At 34.0% G+C, this 20,370-nt stretch overlaps 2 protein-coding genes across 5 annotated transcripts in view; one reads left to right on the top strand and one right to left on the bottom strand.

The window, feature by feature from the left end:
• The window catches only part of LOC121418684 (rho GTPase-activating protein 18-like), a 128,854-nt gene extending 120,921 nt beyond the window's left edge, over positions 1 to 7,933 (top strand). For 3 of the 4 annotated variants that reach the window (XM_041612670.1, XM_041612679.1, XM_041612698.1), the window contains 4 exons: positions 2,274 to 2,324; positions 4,230 to 4,429; positions 5,491 to 5,573; positions 6,583 to 7,933. In XM_041612670.1, the coding sequence (XP_041468604.1) occupies positions 2,274 to 2,324; positions 4,230 to 4,429; positions 5,491 to 5,573; positions 6,583 to 6,674 (426 nt within the window). In that variant the 3' untranslated portion in view covers positions 6,675 to 7,933. The remainder of the gene's footprint in view (positions 1 to 2,273; positions 2,325 to 4,229; positions 4,430 to 5,490; positions 5,574 to 6,582) is intronic. The other variant, XM_041612690.1, reaches the window with a different exon arrangement.
• Positions 7,934 to 16,247: 8,314 nt separating this feature from the next.
• Positions 16,248 to 20,370, bottom strand: LOC121431305. Its single transcript, XM_041628818.1, has 6 exons — positions 20,259 to 20,370; positions 19,576 to 19,651; positions 18,983 to 19,046; positions 17,590 to 17,711; positions 16,948 to 16,975; positions 16,248 to 16,555 (listed from the first exon to the last, which is right to left on the bottom strand). Exons 1-6 carry the CDS (start codon positions 20,368 to 20,370, stop codon positions 16,454 to 16,456), a joined length of 504 nt encoding a protein of 167 aa, XP_041484752.1. The 3' UTR covers positions 16,248 to 16,453.

Below are 20,370 nucleotides of genomic sequence, written 5' to 3'. Positions count from 1 at the left end.
CTTTCAGCCTGCATTTAAATCGATTTTTATGGTTTGTTTGTTTTTTAAGATACATTACCATAGCAATTACCATGGCTCAACTTACCCCATGCTGTTTGGCTCAACTTACCCCAGTCCGAACTTAGTGCGATAATTTTGTATCCACACATTTATTATGCATCCATCATATAAAAGACTATGACAAGAATGAAGATCCATACCTAGACTAATAATGTTGTTATCATGTCTTTATTATATTTAAAGACGTGTGTGTTTATAAAGCACTTATCTATTTCACACTCTTTTTTACTTTTTTGGCTGAAATTCACATTTTCCCCTCTAAAAAACTACTTTTTGTTTCAAAGTTGGAAACAATGTGGTGGGGTTAGGGTTACGATATGGGTCATCAATACATGACACCACCACAATGTCTGACTCATTCATTATTGGCCTGGGGCTGGTGGCTCAACTTGCCCCTATGCTCAACTTACCCCGCCTTCCCCTATATATATTCACTTTCATCCACAAGCAGTTGGTCTATTTCTCAAATAGCGTATAACCACATTGGGCTAAACTCATAGTCTATGTTTACTCGGGCTACAACCAGTTGGTCTACTTCAAAGATCTAAGACCACATGGGCTAATCCCATTTGGTCTATGATCAATCTGGTCTAATTATACTTTGGTCTACACAGCACTTGGTCTGATGCTGATATAGTCTAATTCTCAATTATTCCAATATTCAATTGATCTGATTTCCACATTGTCTTTTAACATATTGTTTTTACTTTGCCGAATACAAAATTTGGTTCATAAACAGCATTATAGACTATTGTGTTTGACCAGGTGTCTATGAGATGAAATGGGTATATATGGGTCATATGGCCTTACTGGAAATTAAGCAAAATGGTAAATAAGCTAAACTGTAATTATACCAAAATGGTTGGTAGACAACCTGGTTGTAGAGAAGAAGGATTAGACCTTGTGGGAGTAGACCAAATGGAAAGTATATGAATCAGGTCTAAAGACCAATCATTAATTTATATATCTTTGCATATATATATGTGTGTGCCTATACGCCTATCCATATACAATTTTTTTTCTGTATATATATACACACATATATATATACACATGGGCTTATAGTACATGTACACTAATGGGCTGATTTGGGATTAATGCAGTGAAAATTCATAGGGACTGTATTTAAACCATGTATATTTCACTATCTTAAAGAAGCTTACGTTCATATAGTTCTTGAGGAATTTTGACAATTTTGGATTTTCAGATTAATTACTGAAAGAGTGGTTTTTTTCAAGCTTTTATTTTTATTTAGGGGTAATTGTGAAGTATTGATACAAGTGGATGTATCAGTGGTATTTGACTGAAATGAGAGACAATATTAATTGCTATGATATCTCTTAATAATACATTGAACCAACATCACAGTCAAGTAAAATTATCCACCTTTCATACTCTTCTACTTCTTGTGATAATGTAGCACCATTTAATTTCTTTTTTTAGAAGTGTATATTATGTGTGCGCTCTTGTAATGTTTTGTTCACTGCTGTGTGTGTGTGTCTAGCAAATATTTTATTTCTTTTCTACAATGAATGTAACAGCATGTACCCCTCCCCTTCTGTTTCCTTTTCACTTGTTTTATGTAATGTTCCTTGTGCTTCCCTACTGTCCCGTTGCTCACAGATTGAACATTGATCAAGTGTTTTAAAAAAGAGTGATTTTATACCAGATTGATTGTTCTTTTGATTTCATGAAGTGAAATATTTACAAATTTGTGTCATATTCATGCAAAAATCTGTAACTTAAAACACTTTACGTGTAGCAACCTTTAAAAACCTTTTAAAAATGTGGATCATATCGTGATGCAATACCAAGAAAGTGATTTCCTAGGCTGTATTCAGTATTTGGTTCATTGGTTAGTGGCGTTCATAATCGAGACAATTGTGAAAAGTTCTCTCTGGTCACTTGGAAAGGGTAGTCATTTTAGAATTTAGAATTTCAGAATGGGAGTTCTTTTAAAGAACTGTATACATTAATTATATATCAGTTTATTGATTTGTGATTTTCCTTTCCCCACCCATCATAAAATACTTAAATCATGCCATCATGAATAGGTACATGGCAGATTTCCAAATCTCTTTAATTTTATACTCCATTGTTATAAGGAGTGAAGCAATATCTCCTTTCTGAACTCATCCATCCATCCATCCATCTAGACAAAAAAAGAATCTACCTTGTTCTATCTTTCCATCATGTCTCTCCCCTCTATCTAGGTCATGACGTTATTCAAGAGAAGCAAAGATAAGAGGAGTGGCATCTATGAGGTTAACAAACACACCCAAACTTTTACATGCATTGTGCATTATAAAATGCATCCCTGCCTAACAATGCATTAAGCTCTGCAGAACCCTGGCGCAGTGCTTTGCATGTTGCCATCAAATAAAACAACTTGTCGATGATTTAACCTCAATTTTAAGTTTTACGCTGCATGTTTGTGTTTACATTGCAAAGTGGATGCACTTCGACCGATCTTAAGCATGCAATGCACTCTAATTTGTCGCTACTTTTATGATTTCAATTGGCATGATATGATTTTTGTAATAATGATATTTTTTGTTGTTACTTTGTATTATTTGACAGATTTCTTCAACTTCTTTTATTAACTCTCTCATACTTTGATCACTTTTTCTTTCTTTATTTTGTTTACAACTTCTTCATTATTATTAATATGTACATGTATACTGTGTCATTGCTAATTGCTAACCCTATCTATGTTTTGATATTTCTTTGGTATATGTGATTCTATATTCTCATCTAAATCATCTTGTAATATTTATGCATGACATATGAAAGGAAACACTCATTTTCAAGAAAACCCTGGTTTTGTTAGCTATGCTAATGGAACTGTGAACCATATTAGGCCTCACAAAATTTAAGTGCAGGTTCTTTTGCTGCTAGGTCACTAGCAGCGATACGCATGGTATGATAAGCAAAACTGCAAAGAATATGATTATCTTTTAAAAGTGAGTTGTGGTAGAGGAAAAGAACTATCAATGCATACAATTGTATAGGAAATACAAATGCACAGAGTTAATATTTGTTTGAATGATTTTTAATAAAATGTGTGAGTGAGTTATGGTAGAGGAAAAGATCTAGCAATGCATACAATTGTATAGGAAACACAAATGCACAGAGTCACTATTTGTATGAATGATTTTTAGTAAAATTGTATGTGTTTACGTAAAGTTCATATGAAATATTGATCATTCATTTCTCCTTTTAGCCATTACTTTTCTGTCTTTTAATAAAACTAACTTCTTTCCTTTAACTTTAAGAGTACAAATAACCGATGGTATCAGTCTTGTTTTGCTCTTTGCTGTTTTTGTTTTTCTACTTTTGAGTTGCAAGTTTTTGTCAACTGAGTATTTTCCAACGGACAGGGAGCTAATTTTTACCTTGTACTTATAAAGGCATAAAAGCTTCTGAGAAAAGCCGCAGCGCCAAAATGCATTTAACCAACCAGCAATCTACTCAGCTGCATGATTTACTGTATGAGTTTTGTGAGCCAGCCAGAATGTTCATTAAAGATGCATGTTTTAACTATTTAACATCCTTTTAATGTACTTTTTTGTTTTGTAAGGTTAATTGGGATACATTTCTACTAACAAAAATATGTTTAAGGCATTTACTTTTGTAACAAGGGATTCACGTGGGAAGTTAACAATGAACACCGTCCCTCCACCCTTCTCTCTCTATATTTATCTCTCTGTTTCTCTCACTTCCCCCTCTTAAATACATTTGTTGATTCATAATTGGCTTTAATGTTACAAGAAACTTTCTATTCAAATATTAATCATAAATTGTATTTCATGATTTCCTGATATTTTGACCATACATACATACATTTGCTCTGAAATGTTTTCGTTCATACACACGTTTCTTTTTCTGAACCTCCACCCTCCACTTCTGACTACTCATGCATATGCATTATTTATGCACTACCTCAATAATAAGTGATTGAAAAAATACAGTGAGACATTAATGTATCCAATAGGATCAGGATTGCCAGTAAAGATGAGTATCATTCATGATAAATAACTTCACATTACACCACATAGTTCAATGAGGGGAAATCCCTGTCGTTGATTTCACAATACATGAAGTGGTCAGTACTCGTAAGCATATTTGGTTGCTCTAATACAAAGTTTTCACCTAATGTGTTAATACAGGAGGTTGAAGAAGGTATCATTCGAATCCAGACGCCCGGTTCGGTGGAGAAGGTCCTCACGACGATACAGCTCAGCGAGAGGACCACGGCGGGAGACATCGTCGCCAAGTTCACCGAGGACACGCCCTTCACGAGTATCGAACCAGCCCCCATGAAGAGGAATAGCCTCAAGAGACGGAGTAGAAAGAAATCAATGCAGAGGTTCGTGGCAGTTGAAAAAGAGAAGAAAACATTATTACTGGGGAAAGGATGATTTGTGCCCAAAATATGGAAAATAACCTTTTTATTAAGTGATCCCAGGGTCCTGTAACACAAAGATTTGCTATGGACAGAATGGACATAGGATATGCTTGGTTCCTGGTTAGTGTTTTGAACAAAGTACCCATGCAACCATAATCCTGATTGGTTAATATTATTCAACAATTGATTGCAAATCTATGTTATGGAGCCCAGAAGTTTAATGTTTTTTTTTTTTAATCTCATTTTGGAAAGAAGGAAGAATAAGAATATTTTCGATGTTGATTCTCTATATTTTCCTCCAGGGGCTAATTTTTGAAGAGTTACGACTGTTGTAACTTTGTCATTATGGCAATTACCATGGTAACAGGGCTCAGCAGCTAATCACAATCAAAGTTTTCCATGGTAGTTACCATAGTTGTATATAAGTCTCTATGAATCGGGGCCCAAACTAGTTTAGCACAATCATTTTAAAGTAATAAAATACATTACCTGAGAAGCATAATTCCTGTGGTAACTGCTGGATAAAAACATCTGGCAAGTCCTCTCCTGAAATGCTTCCCAGGGGAGCATTTCATTAAAGATGTGTTTGGCTTTTTATCCCACAGTTTGTAGTAACAGTGCCTCTTGGCCAATCAGAATCAAAGAAAGTTGCTCTCGTAGACTTGTCTTTGATCTTTTAGCTGTATTTAAAAGCAAATTTTTCTCTGTATCATTCATGGCAACTTACTTGGGATCACTGATTTCGATTGGCTGACTAGCATTGTTACAATGGTAGTCACCAATGGATGGTGAAGTTACCATAATAGCAACTTTTACTTGATACAGTAAAGGTTTGCTTTTTCAAACCAACTCAAATATGTGCAAGTGCAAGTCCTCAATTCATGCATTGCTATTTGATTCTTAGAGTTGCATATTTTCTGTAAAGAGTCTCTTGTTTTCATTTCTGCTGGGGATTTAAATTTTGTTATCACTATTAAACATCACTTGATATTTTTCTCTCCCATTGTCATTATTTCTGATAGGAATTCAAGTTATGATATGATTAGCAACATCACCTCAAGTAAAGCACCAAAGTTCTATCTGTATGAAGTTGGGGGTAGCATAGGTAAGTTGAATTTTTTTTCCCACTAACGTAAAATAAAGCTATAATAATAAAAGTATATTTACCTAGGGTTGCCACTTCAGTCCCGAAAACTGTTCTCCCAGCGGGCCCTGCTATTATTATTACCCGGCTAAGCTAGGCTACCTATTCAGGTGCACACAGGTTGTTTTTGAAGAATTACTTCCTGATGGTACCCATTTACCTCACCTGGGCAAAGTGCAGCACACTGTGGATGAATTCCTTGCTGAAGGAAATTACGCCATGGCTGAGATTTGAACCAATGACCCACTATGGCCTTTACAGTACCCTCCTTCTTGCCTGTGTCTATAGATAACACAGTGGGGGTTTTAAAAATCACAGAGAAATCACACTGGTGGCGAAACCATGGATATGACCTTTTTAGATACCTATGAAAGTAGGGAGTACTGATTGTAAGTTTCTTTCATAGAGCCGTATCATTTGAACCTATAGCACAGTGTGGAGGGCGAAACCAATATGACTTTCAGCACCGAAAATATGAAATTAAGCAAATTGTGTGGTCATTTACCGTCAAAAATTCAATCATGATTTGAATATTCTAATTAATGAATGAAATCATAAATATGCTCTATTTAATTAGATTAGGAGCCCCCACAATTTTTATTTGATTTGTCTGGATAATCTTTTAGAGATTCTGATGTGATGTACAGTTGTTGATATTCCTTACATGGATGCGATTTATATTTTTGTAACCATAAAAAATATGAATTACAAATTAATGAAAGATTACTGAAAATATTATATTAAATTGGTTCGAATTTGGGGAGTTGAATAATCACATCCTAAGTGACATGAATTGATATGGAGAATATGTAATATTTTCCATATAAATAATATAGAAGTGTTTTTGTAGATATACTTGTATTGTTGAAATACAGAATGTATCTGATTAAAATTTTTTAATACTATTTTATTCTTGTATGCTGAGCAACACTTGATCCTTACTTTCATTTTCCTCTCTTTCTAATAACAGGAGAGCGCTGTCTGGATCCCGAGACGAACATGATGGCGCTGGTCAGGGTGAATCCGACGGCGGAGTGGATCATCAGGTGTAGACCTACATGAGGTCGAGGAACTCTCATCAGACTCGTTTAATCTTGATTTATAAAGTCTGTGAAGGAGACTGTTGTCGATTGGGGGATGCCGAGTCTCCCTGATTGTCAGAGAGACCCCCTGAAAATTGACAGATTTTTTTGAGTGGAAAAACTGCAGATTGTCAACATCTACCTGATTCATACATTGATTTCTTTCATATCTATGTGGATTGTGTGTAATCGAGTAAAATCTCCCTCTTTCCTCAGTAACTTCTCCCTGAAAGGTAAATGTTAAAGTTGGCATCTCTGGATTTATCCCGATACTGTGGAAGCACAGAGGAGATTGTGTTGCTTGTACCATTGTACTTTTTGTATGTGTGAGAAAGACAAAGAGTGGGAATGTTCATGGAGCTTAGATGAAGATACTACAAGAAGCGACCGTATGTAGAGATCTTCCTGTGAGGATTAATATTTTTGGTTGGTAACCAACTAACTTTACATACCTGTCCTACACACTTCTCGATCAGCTGCACAAGACTTTTCTTCTTTCCTGGAAGTGACTGTTCCCAGCGACACTTGCAGGTAGAACTGTACCTTGCAATGTTTCCCTGTGGACAAGCAAGCGATACTGGAAGGTAGAACTGTACCTTTCATACATCCCTGTGGACAATCTGGCAACACCGGAATGGCTTAGTGGTCCTTTGCAATACTCTCTGTGAACAAGATGGGTGGAATCAGTCAAAAGCTCGTGCAGAACTTTATGTTACCTCAACTGAATTTTGATATACCAAGTTCACTCTCTACTTAGCAAAAGTAGACTAATCTTCAAGTAATATTGCAAGGAAAGATTATATATTGCAATCTTCATTATATGTTTTGGTGGCGAAATTGCAATTTTTCAGTAGGGCAGTTCTGATTCTATAAAAGATTGTGGTCAAATGTTGAAAGGCAATGTTTCCAAGATATTTCTTGCAAATAGTGTATGCAGGATCATTTTCTGTTTAGTATGACTAGATCACTTTGGTTTTGCATACTTTAAATAATGCCTAGAGATTGGTGTGTGAGATGACGTCTATATGGTGCAAGTTTGTCCTTTTTTTTACCAGATTTCATCCAGGCAAAGTGTCTTTATATTGTATTTTGGTATGCGAGAGATATTTGATGACAAAAATATTTATCATTTGCTACCGTATCATTAAAATGCTCAAGTTACATGCAAGAGATAGTGCAATGTATTGGAGCAGTAATTATATCCAATCTTATGTGAATAACTGATGAGAGAAAACAACATTCCTGCACAAAATATTATTAGGTCCAAATTGGCTAGAGGCTATCTTGCTTCAGCATGGTGTAAGCATTTCGATAATGAATAGAATTCATATTGCTGCACTAGGCACAATGCTTGATCTACTCCATATATTTACATATTGTTGATATTGCTTTCTGATGCCTCTGCAACAACTCTTCTTTGATGATCAACGATCATTTAAAAAGATTCTATTTAATTTTTGAAATAAAAGAAGCCAGTATAACAAGCAATCAGTTGTGAGATACAAGCGAACTGTGAATTGAGTATTAAAATGGAGCCAAAGTAGAATCATCATTCTCATTTGCAATGTGATACTGACAACATTATATTAGTAGGCCTCTTATTTTATCAAATATATATACGTAAGTTAATTTTTTTTCAAACTAAAAGGTTTGATTTATACCCAGATTCAGAAATTTTGTAGCGACCAAACGTGGATTTGACATATCGTAGACCAAATAGATGTTAGTGCCATAAGCACATTCCTTCCGCAATGTATTGTTGCTTTATTCAGTGTTGTAAGTAATATGCCTAGTTTTATGGGATTTGAGATGATGACACTTTAAAAGGATCAAGGGTATTTGAATTCCAGTTCTTTGTGACTTAGCCGTGAACCAGAATAGCCTGGTGATTAAGTCGCTGCCCGGAAAGCAGTAGATGGCAGGTTCGAATCCCACTGGTTCCATTTTTTTCTGACTTATGATTTTCATTAAAAGATCGAGCATGTGATCTTAATACATAGGAGTAATGCCGAAAAATTTGTTTACAAATTATGACTACGCTTTGGTAACAACAAAATAAAATAAATAGAAGACACAAAACTTTTCCTTTGGGAAAATGATGTAAAAATGACAATTAGTGTTATCACAAAAATCTCTGATATTTTTACAATTGTAGCTGCCATATTATAAACTGGTGGTGAAATGTTGAAAGTTATTGGGTGCCCAAAAGTAAATGTTCTTTTTTTTTTAAGTCTTTGTGGCATATTTTTCTCTCTTTTATAATGACATATCATATTGACAAAATTACTTGAAAAAGACAAATTAGCCAATACCACTTTTGATCTGTAGACTGTGTACTGTAGCAATGAATTTCCTAGAATGTTCTGGGATATGTTGCCACTCTTGACAATTACTTTCTTTCATAAATTTAGTCTGTTCATTTTCATCTTAGCTCAGAAAGATTCTATAATATGAAGGAAGAAAAATAATAAAGGGGAAAATCTATATATTTGTATTTTTTTAAGAGGAATGTGCTTTGTTAGTTTCTTCTCATTTTGATTCTTCTTTGTGTTCTCTTGCCCTTTGAAAAGTTTACAGCCTATTGATTATTTTGCAACTCTCAACAATTAATTTATTTTCCAACAGTGCTGCTTATAGTTTTTGATTTGTAATGATTTTTCTTTTTGTTAGTGTGTGATGATGGACGTGGATTGCTTATACCCATATTTGTATTTTCAATAATCTTTCTCGGATTTGTTTGTTATTCATTGTGTCGAACAATTTTTTCTTTGCAAAGGAGTGCAATTTTTTGTATGCTTTCATTAGGACGAGCAATAGGTTCACAGCAATTGATACAGTAGGTTGCAGATCCATGTTAAAATTCTGTAACTTTTTTTTGAGATATTTTATGACTGGATACCCCGGTACAGGAATTTGAAAAAAGTCCAGTTGGTTTTAAATGAGGTGCTAAGTTGTAGGTCAATGATACTACTGCTTTCATTGTTAGATACTGCAAACATATAGCTATGCAAGCATATGGCATTAACAGTTTTCTTGAATGAGAGATAAACTGCTCTTTATAAAGATCAAGCCTGCATTGTTCACAGTTGTCTCTTTTGGTGTTGTTCAACACAAATAAAAGGTGCGTAAATGGCTCTTTTCCTAGAAAATACGCAAAACTTTGAGATGTTAATTGTAAAATATCCAAAGGGGGAGGGGGAAAAGAAACATTCTCTATTGCCATTAAATTTTCATGAAGCTTTCGGCATTATGTTAGTGTTTTTGTCGTGAGCGAGTGAGGCTGCGCAATCTGTTACAAAATGAGTATGGTAGAACAACATCTAATTTTGCACTCAGTACTATAAGAGTTTGAAAGATGTTAAAAGGGATGTTGAATGGTGTAGCATAGTGTATATAGGTATTATAAAGTTGAACTATAAAGGAAAAGACTTAATTATCTTGACATTCTGTACATATAAAAATGTTTCATGTTCAGTGTATGATTAGAAGTATGACGAGTGTAATGTGTGCAAGCGAATGGGTCTATTTGAATAGGCCGTGTAGATTACTCTGTATATATGTACATGACATTGCGAAATGTCGCATAGAACAAATTCCAACTGCCCGTGATTGAACAACTCATTGAAACTTAATGCTTTAATGTGATAGTGTGTAGTTTATATTCAGTGTAGGATGATATGTCAGGGAGATTCACTAAAGCTCATGCAAGTTTGAATATCAGAGTACAATATGATTTGATTGGCATCGCCCTACAGTTTCTGTATCTGTTGTATGATACTATTCGAGAAAACAATTCAACTGATTTATGTACGGTATGTCTGATGATAATGAAAGATTAAAAAATGCAAGATTTTTTTTATTGCAAAGCATTTTCTTGCTTTACCAAAGTGACTGTTATTAACACATTATACCCAGCCAAGATAAGCATAAATTACCAACTGAAAAGGAATTGCTTTAATGAAATCAAGTTGTATGCAATCAGGTATTATTTAGTCATATGTATGATTCTAAGGAATTCATATTAGGAAGAAATATTCAGAAGAGATTTATGTGAGATACTATCTAAAACTGTTGATATCATCCCAAGATACTTGATTCCTTATTTCTTTTTATTGCTATATTTCTATTTATACATCTCACTAGATTTCTTTCCTGCTTTTAAAATTTGCTTTATTTTTGCCAATCAAGAATATTGTAATGGCTTTTGCACATGACACTTGTTGGATTCCTCAACCTATGAATTTGTTCAGAAATGATTTTAAAAAAAAAAAGGATTTATGTCTGCAACAATATGAAAGAAAAACACCCCATTCATGAATTTTACCTGTTTCATGATTTTGAAAAAAGATTTTTTCTTTTTTTGTCACATCATAAGATCATCACACCAATCTGATGTATTTTTTCAGTGAAATTGCAGTGTTATTTCACTTCTGTTAAAGCCACAGATTAATTGAATGTGCATGACCGTATGAGCACAAATAGATATAAATCAGAACATCATTCTTGACTGGGCCATTCCACTTAAGGTGCATAACCTAACCTAGTCCAAAATATAGCAAACTTTAAATAAGAAGAATTAAAAACAAAACATCCATCATGTTCAAGAACTCTCTTGGTATATAATGCAAGTTTTATTTCTGGCATTCATTTCTCAGTGCAATGCTATTTTATAGCAACTATGTCATGCTTGGTTTCTTATTTTAAGTTTGATGCAGCACATATACTGTTTTGAAAATCCGCAGCAAAGTGATCACCAGAATCCTTAAATTGGCACATCTGTGGAGAATCATTAACTTGGCAATGCTCTGGGGAGTTTAAAATTCCCATTTTCCATACAATTTAGCAATCATATACAGTTATTTGAAAGAAAATATGCAGTAATGAAAGAAATTTACTGGTGTTGGCAGTAATAAGAACAAAAAGTTGATCAAATCTCATTCTCTTCGTCTATCTAGTATCTTTCTTCTCTAGCATTTATGTCTTTCTGTCTCTCTTTCCACCCCTCCCTCTCTTTCATTCTCTGTCACTTATTCTCTTTCTCATTGGCACGAATACTTACCCAATCAGTGTTTCTTCGTTTTCTTCCCTTTGCTACTCATCCTTATATTAGTTTCCAATTATATCTACCTTTTTCTTTCTAATTACTGTTCAAATTTTATTTTGTCTTTTCTTTCTTCATATTTTCTTTCTGCTCTCCATTTGTCTTTCTATTAACTGGCCGTGATGTGATGTACTCTTTTTTATTTTTTACTTTTCCAACTGTACGCGGAGTTGACTGAATGTCATTTATTGTGCTACATGGGACAAATGTGTAGTGATTTAACCATTTCACACACCGGAGTAAAAATTTAGAAGTAACAAAATATTTTCATGATCATGACATCGAGCAGCTGCGCTCTTGTTTTAATTTAAACTTTTTTTTCATTTATTATTCATATGATATTTGAGCGATTATCAAATCCTAGATCAACTCATGGAAAAGTATCATTCTTCGATGCATATTGTATTATACTGTATTTATATTAACTACATGTATGATGATGTATCATTCATTAAAAAATATATTGTAAGAACTATATATAAGAAGTATATATATTTGTGTCAAATGTGTGCATAGATTGCATATATTTTCCACTTTTTCACATATTTTGATAAGAGACGAGAATATTTTTTGTGAGTAGGTGATAGACGCACTTACAGGAATATTACACAGATTGTGTATGCATTGATTGGTGTTCATAATAAAGGCACTTACTATGCACAATACCATAAATCCATGTTTTGTCTTGCCGTTCTTTGTCAGTTCAAAGCATCTAGTTAACTGCTACTGCTAGTACTACTACTGTTACTACAAATACTTCTACTACTACTGCTGCCCGCTGCTGCTGCTACTACTACTACTACTACTAATACAACTACTACTACTACTACTACCCTCCTTTTGGGAGGATAGAGCCCTCAAAGCCCCCCGTCCCTTTTACGCCAATGATGACGTGCATAACAATTAATTGCTCTATGATGTACAGGGAAAAAATTTTATTTCCTGAAATGTAAAAAAAAAAAAGATATCTGACTCGAACATCTTTATACTTGCCATCTGTTCCTATTTAAAGGACAAGTCCACCCCAACAAAAACTTGATTTGAATAAAAAGAGAAAAATTCAACAAGCATAACACTGAAAATTTCATCCAAATCGGATGTAAAATAAGAAAGTTATGACATTTCAAAATTTTGTTTCATTTCACAAAAACAGTTAAATGAACGAGCCAGCTACATCCAAATGAGAGAGTCGATGATGTCATTCACTCACTATTTCTTATGTTTTTTATTGTTTGAAATATGAATGTGCTTCAGGCAAGGAGGTCCTAATCGTCAAATTCGTAAAAATTGAAATATTGTATAATTCAAACAATAAAAAACAAAAGAAATAGTGAGTGACATCATCAACTCTCTCATTTGGATGTAACTGGCTCGTTCATATAACTATTTTGTTAAAAATAAGCGAAACTTTGAAATGTCATAACCTTCTTATTTTACATCCGATTTTGATGAAATCTTCAGCATTATGCTTGTCTGATTTTTCTCCATTGATTCAAATCAACATTTTTCTGAGGTGGACTTGACCTTTAAAAGGAAAGTCCCTTTTGTTGGGTAATAGAAGAACAACAATTTTCACCCCTAATGACTGTGTCCCTATTTTTGTGAAAGTTGTCCATATAGTTGTTTAGAAAAGTTATCAATGTCCCTACTTAAATTCATTTTCTTTTTGTAATCCTTTGTCTCTGTTTATGGACTTGCGATATTGGCAGGCATGCATGTTCATGAAAATGAGATAATCAGATAAGATCAAGAACTATGTCACAATGCACACATGAATTCTCTCATAATTTTAAGTAGATTTTAATCAATTCATTTGCATAATTTTTAATCTTAAACTAATCATAAAATTCACCGAACAAAACATGACCGGCATGAACGATTTCATATCTCTATCTGAAAATGGAAGCCCTTTCTTTTAAGGTCCAACAATCACAGTGAAAGAGCTAGAACTAGGGATTACTTTGTAATATCACATCCTTATTTGAAATTTTTAAGAATATGAACCTATGCAACCTATTTTAGCTGGTCCCTGAGGTCTCTAGCCCAAGCTGTAATTGACTACAGTCAGTCGACCTTACCTCGCATCTCAATTTGTTGCAAATACAAACCCAAATGGTTCGGATATTTTATATCCATGGAAATTTTCTCAATGAATTTCTAAGGAATTCACACAATTACTGTACATACATATTTCATAATTCAATATCACAAATTACATAATTGAAAGAAAATAAATTAATAAAAAAAAGTCTGAATTTCTTTGAAAGAATCTCCAGACTTCTATGACTTGCAATAAAAGAGCAAATTGCAGAAGTATACAAGTAATATTTCATTATCTATAGTCTCCATGATAATATGTAAACAATTCAACTTTTTTTTTACAAATGTTTTCTTATTATTTCATTATTCACCATGACAACTGGAGATTGAGAGTTCAAAATAAAAAACAATTCAAGTTAAACAGTCTTATACATATTTCAGTAACTTAAAAGGACACATGATTGTCTTTATTATCATAATAACCTTTAGAATGTTTTTGAAGTTTACTACATTCAGGCCTATAAATAACAAGACATACCTTGTCTTTAACTATTGCAAATGCTATACTTCATTTGAAAGCATGATTTTGTGCTTGGAAGACATCAAAACATATATAAACTACATATTCAAATACCTGTATTATCAAAAGAATCCCCACGTTTTGAAAACTTTGTGCAAGAGACATTAGTACCTGTACAAATAACATTTTCTTTGATGACCCTGTGTTCCCGCTAAATAATTGTGAAATTCATAATCATAGAATGTTGTCCTTATTAAAAGACATCTACTATTATGCATCATCACAAACATGCAATATCACACTGGGTGATTTCAAATTCGGTGTTGATATTTGAGTTGGTGTTAAAAAATGCATTCCAGACTGCCTTCACATTATCCAACGCCTTACATGGAAGACATCAAACATGAAATCGTACTGGATGATTCCGAATTCAGTTTTGGTATTGGTGTTAGTGTTAAAACACAATACAGAGTGCTTTCCCTAGCTCTAACACCTTATGAAAGTTTACAAAATGAATGTGGTCCCAAAATATACTAACACCATGTATATTACCAGCATGCATACTGTGTGATTTCTAATTCAGTGTTAGTGTAAGCATTGGTGTTAAACACAAGTCACTTTACCTTCCATATCTCTATCATCTCACGTGAGTTTACAAATCACAGTGCTAGCTCAACACCTTGAGAGATTAATCCCAGGTTCATTTTAAATCAGGGGCCCATCTTACAAAGAGTTGCACTGATTTTATCGATCGCAACCAAGGAAATCCAGCAAAGTCAACATATAAAATGCATATTTGTTCCAAAAAAAATTCTAGATATGAATGTATATCCATAAATTCATTGATTTCTTGACAATTTTGTGTGTTTTCTTTTGTTTACAAAGGACATTTTGCAAATTTCCTGTATAAAATATTATGACACTGATGGATTTCCATAGAGTTATGACTGATTGGATCAATCATAACTCTTTGTAAGACAGGGCCCTGGTGTTGTGCTGATGGCACCAAAAAAGCAGCATCGAACTTGAAATTACTCGATGATTGCCTGAATTAATTCAAACATTGTTGAATCATCCCCTACAGATGTCTCTAAAACCAGTAAAATGTCCATTATGCCATACTGATATTGCCAAAAAACAAGCACAAATACAAAATTGTGACTCGTAAAGTGCACTGTAGGTGTAGGATGTGCAATGTACACTCAGCTGATGAAAAGGAGCAGGTGGGTGTTTCATAAAGCTGTTCGTAAGTTAAGAGCGACTTTAAGAACGACTGGTGATCATTTCTTACGCGCTAAGCCATCGCCAATGAATATACCATTTACCACAAGAAGGGATCACCAGTCGTTCTTAAAGTCGCTCTTAACTTACGAACAGCTTTATGAAAAACCCACCTGGAAGGTGATAATTTCTTCCCCCAAATCCCCTAAACCCACTGCCTACTGGAACCAGATGATCCCTGTACAAAGCCTATGGGAATACAGAATTCAGTAGTTAAGAGATTAAGATCTTTTATAATCAGGTCATCTATCAATATATCTATATGATACATCTCTTGAAATGGGAGTGTCAGTTGGAACATACCACAGATGTTTTTCCACATTAATTCAGTTCAGTTTCAACATTTTTTTTCCATACTACAGAGCATCAGTTGTTTGCAGGGTGGTACAAGGGTATTTGCCTGAAGGGGGGGGGGTTATGGTCTAGAGGTGATATCATTAATATCTCCTGTTTACAGAACGGGAATCCAGGCCTCTCATAGTTTTTTCTTTCTCATTTTCCTTTTTCCCCCCTTACTTGAAAATCAGGCGGTGCCCCTAGTGCTACCCCTGGCTGTGCAGCAGATGTTGCACAGTAAACATGGATAACTAAGGAAGGATGGATAACATTTGATTTTTTTATGATATTCATTTTTTTCTAATAAAACTGCTGATTTTTAAATTCATATGTTTGTCACAAAGGGTACCCATTTCTATGTAGCAATATTTCTTTTAAGGACCTAATCCTATAAATAACATTTCAAAAAACTTTATTTTGATGATTGAAACAAATTTATCTGAATTAAAACAATTTGCACATGAGGATCCTTGACCAGAGCTCAAACAACGGTTGCCAATTTAATGTTTGCCCCATAGAGCATGATATCACTACACTGGTAGAATTCTTTCGGAGCTTGCGGGTTCTGTGTCACGTAAGCGACCTAGAATGACAATGAAACAAGACAAAAGGACACAGAAGGTTAGGACTTACTATCAATCAGACACCTGCTAGAAATGAATTGTGAAATACATGTACATTAGTTGAATGATATTTCACAAAGGGTGGCTTGGGAGGTGTTGCAAGAAAGCAATCAATTGCAAATTTACAAGTGATCAGTTTTGACTAAAGAAAATCAATTAATACTTAAGCAGACTAGCGATCGATCAATGAGAAATTTGAACACCCAATGGTTGAAGTTGACACACCTTTGCGAATTCAGGCCAGAGTCCTTATGACAGCTCATTCCGATACTTGGAAATGGTATACACATAATGGTAAAAGCAATCTGAATTCTAACATTGTTATGTGAAATAATGAAAGTCATTTCTTTACCTGCAATGTCCCTGGCTTATCCAACGGCCTGAAAGATAAGAAAAGATCAGAATGATAAATTGATTTACAGGTTCTGAAAGATGCTCCTTTGCAAATGCTCTCACATAGAAATGCACATTGAGCCATATCAAACCAGAAATCTAACTGATCATAATGCTCACATCATAGCATTTTCAATAGCATATCAAAATTCTATTATGCATATCTCTAATAAAATTTTGTCAGTGACTTGAAATATATAGGCCTAACTACACCCAAAACTATATTTTCATTATTGCAATTCACGGATGGGAATGCCTCATCGCCATGTTCACAGAAAAAGCCATGAATTTTAATCACTCAATAACCAGCAAGGTGGCCCAGTGGATTAGTCTCAAGCCTCTGAAACAGAGCGTCATGGGTTCCCATCCCAGCCATAGCATAATTTCCTTTGACAATGTGCTTCACTCAACCCAGGTGAGGTACATGCGTACCTGGCAGGAATTAATACCTTGACATGCTTGTACACTGTAAAAATGCTTGTCGAGCTAAGGGTAATAATATCCACATTCCTTTGGAAGCACATAAAGATGTTAAGAGATACATGATATGCACTTCACAAGAACAGAGTATCATTATTGTTAAAAGGATTTGTAAACTCACATGAATGGCATGGTGACGTTCATAGAGTAGAGAGTGAGGGATGGGTCCGGAGTATCGTTGGTAGAATGTAACAGCTTGAAAGTCTGCTCTTCATCAAAACTCACAGATATTTTGAAGTATCCCTGTTGGTCAATCAAAATTAATTTGCCTCAATTTTGATATCATACATACTATATACATGTATTTACATTACCATTAATAGTGTTACTCTTTCTGAAAAATCAAGTTTCGGATAATAGCACTGTGGTCACCAGACAAAAAACATTTTTTAGTACTTGCCTTATTGTCAGTTTACTAATAATTAATCAAAATTCTAAGAAATCTCTTCATGACTTCTTAAAAATTGCCAGAAAAGATAATTCTAAATTTCAATTATTCTCTTTCGCCTTTCATTTTAATATTTATCACTCCACCTCCCAACAGCCCTCTGCAGAACTAACGACATGGCAAACTGTAACCCACCCCCATGTTAACAACTGAACTGAACATATATATGTATATATATATAATTGGATATCAGTGTTGAAAATTTCTATTCACTTATCAGTAAAAACTGATAAGCCTATACACAAAGGTCTGTATTCTGAAGTCAGGTTTAAAATAAATTAAACCCTGGTTTAAAGTTCTGGTTTATCTATGGAGAGCCAATTGGGATACATATCCATAACAGTGCACATTCAATTTATCAACTCACATGACACCCAAATTGTTCATAATTGTCTGGGAATTACAACTGACATATTTCTCTTCCGTATGAAAGCAAAAGGAAACAAAATAGTAACCAAAGATATGTACCATGTAAACAGATTTTTTTAATGTTTGGCTCCCCATAATTTTAGCACAGAGTTAGACCTTGGTCTAAATTAAACCTGACTTCGGAATAAGGGCCAAATTGTCCAAAACTTTGAACTATTGGTTGTGATGTATCTCAAAGGAGAATTAAGAATACAACCATACCAACAAGGTCAAGTACGTTCCAGATAAGATTTACATTTAAGATAAAGGTCACTTAAGTAAATCATTCTGTACTTTATTATGGAAGCACAGGTCACCTGACAAATTCTAAATCAAAGGTTGCTAACAATTGACTAATTGATTGATTCTATTTCTGTTTTCACATCAGAGATGAGTGTAAAAGACAACATAATTACTCAAAGGTGATATATAAATAATCAAGTATTCAATAATTGTATAGTCCTTCTCATTTGTAATTGAGAATTCATTTCATGTATAATACATTTTTCATTTCAGTTGCTGAAATATTTGCACAATTTTGATCAATGAAAGGTCTGAATTTAAATTACATTTCTACATATAATTCAGTTAGATTTGCAGAAAATATGAAAAACTGATGAAAATTGAAATTATTTCTATTCATGAAATAAAAACTTACCGGGTTACTTGCGTAATAATGATCAAGGTTTTTCTGGAAAGTAACAGTAAAATTGCTGCCCTCCCTGAGTTGCAAAGAAAAAAAAGGGTCATTAAAAGAAAAGCTTGTCATCATCACTTTTGTGATTAAAAGTGAATATTTATTTCCAATCAATACTTAACCAAATGTGGTTATGGAAAAACTTTTAAAAATTTGAGTAGGCCTTACTTTAAAATCCAAGTAATAGAGATTAATGATAGATTAATAACATTTTTTAATTTACATTTATTGCTGTGGTACATGCAAATGTATCTTTGTTGCTGAATACTATCTGAAGTGGGTGTGTCAAGAACATTATATTCACATCATTATTATGTTTATCCACTGTCTGTACTGTTGGTATCTAGTACATTGTATTATCTTTTGTACAGGATATTTTCCATTTTCAAAAATCAATTATCAGCCCCATTTTCCCTCACACTTTATACTAAGAGGAAATATTTTGATTTGGTGCTCCAATAATATTTGAATTAGATCAGATTTCACATTGCAATTTGTTATATCAATCTAGTTATGATTTTTTTTCTGATTCATTTAAACCAACATGCACTTACTTGATAGCAAGAGTGGTTCCTGTGCTGGCATTACGACCACCACACGGACCAGAAGTCAATCCGCAGTCCGCAGATGCTACAGTTAAAAAAACCCATAAAAATGCTGGTCTGTTTCCAATTCATTATTGTTATATACATATCAAAATCATTTTCAGTTCATTGATACTTAAGTTCCTTGACTGCACATAGTCAGAAACACTTCTGAATCTGAGTCAAAGTTAGACTCTGGAACTACGTTTCATTACTATCTCAATCTAACCATCAGATCAATTAAGTATCAAATGTAATTAAGAGCTGTAATAATAATAATCATAACAAATTTACCATGACATCACAAGCTGTTAATAAATCAAAGTATTTAATTTTAGTCTTTAGAATGCAATGCAAATTGATTGTCCATTGTTTATAGAATGAGACATCTGTAAGAAAATTGTAATAAATTAAATATAATAGCAATGGGCCCAACACTGATTCAATCAGTGATTGTATTATAGAACGAGACATCATAGTATCATGGGCATTGCTGATTGCATTACCCTATTTCTGTGTTGCGTTGTATTCTAAAGGTAAGTCACAGACTCAATTAGTACCATACAAACAGGGTGATTATTGCAGACTGCAAGTGTATACGATGGAGATCAAACTTCAGGATTCTACGACGACGGCAACACGAGCTCACGTACCTTCTTTGTTAATGCCCATCATTGAGCCGCGTTGTGGAGGGCTCAGCAAACACAGGTGCGCCGTCGCACCGGTGGCGTATTTTTTTTTTACACCACTGCTCCGCCAAAACAT

This window comes from Lytechinus variegatus, chromosome 1 (genome assembly GCF_018143015.1).
Source record: "Lytechinus variegatus isolate NC3 chromosome 1, Lvar_3.0, whole genome shotgun sequence".
NCBI lineage: Eukaryota > Metazoa > Echinodermata > Echinoidea > Temnopleuroida > Toxopneustidae > Lytechinus > Lytechinus variegatus.
This window is presented reverse-complemented; position numbering and strand designations above follow the sequence as displayed.

Bases quoted from the DNA above. Each gene is read 5' to 3' on its own strand.
- LOC121431305 (XM_041628818.1), bottom strand. From the start codon at position 20,370: ATGTTTTGGCGGAGCAGTGGTGTAAAAAAAAAATACGCCACCGGTGCG. The intron at 19,047-19,575 runs GTAAGTGCATGT...TTTGCAACTCAG, and splicing joins GGAACCACTCTTGCTATCAA to GGAGGGCAGCAATTTTACTG. The intron at 16,556-16,947 runs GTAAAGAAATGA...TTGTCATTCTAG, and splicing joins ATAAGCCAGGGACATTGCAG to GTCGCTTACGTGACACAGAA.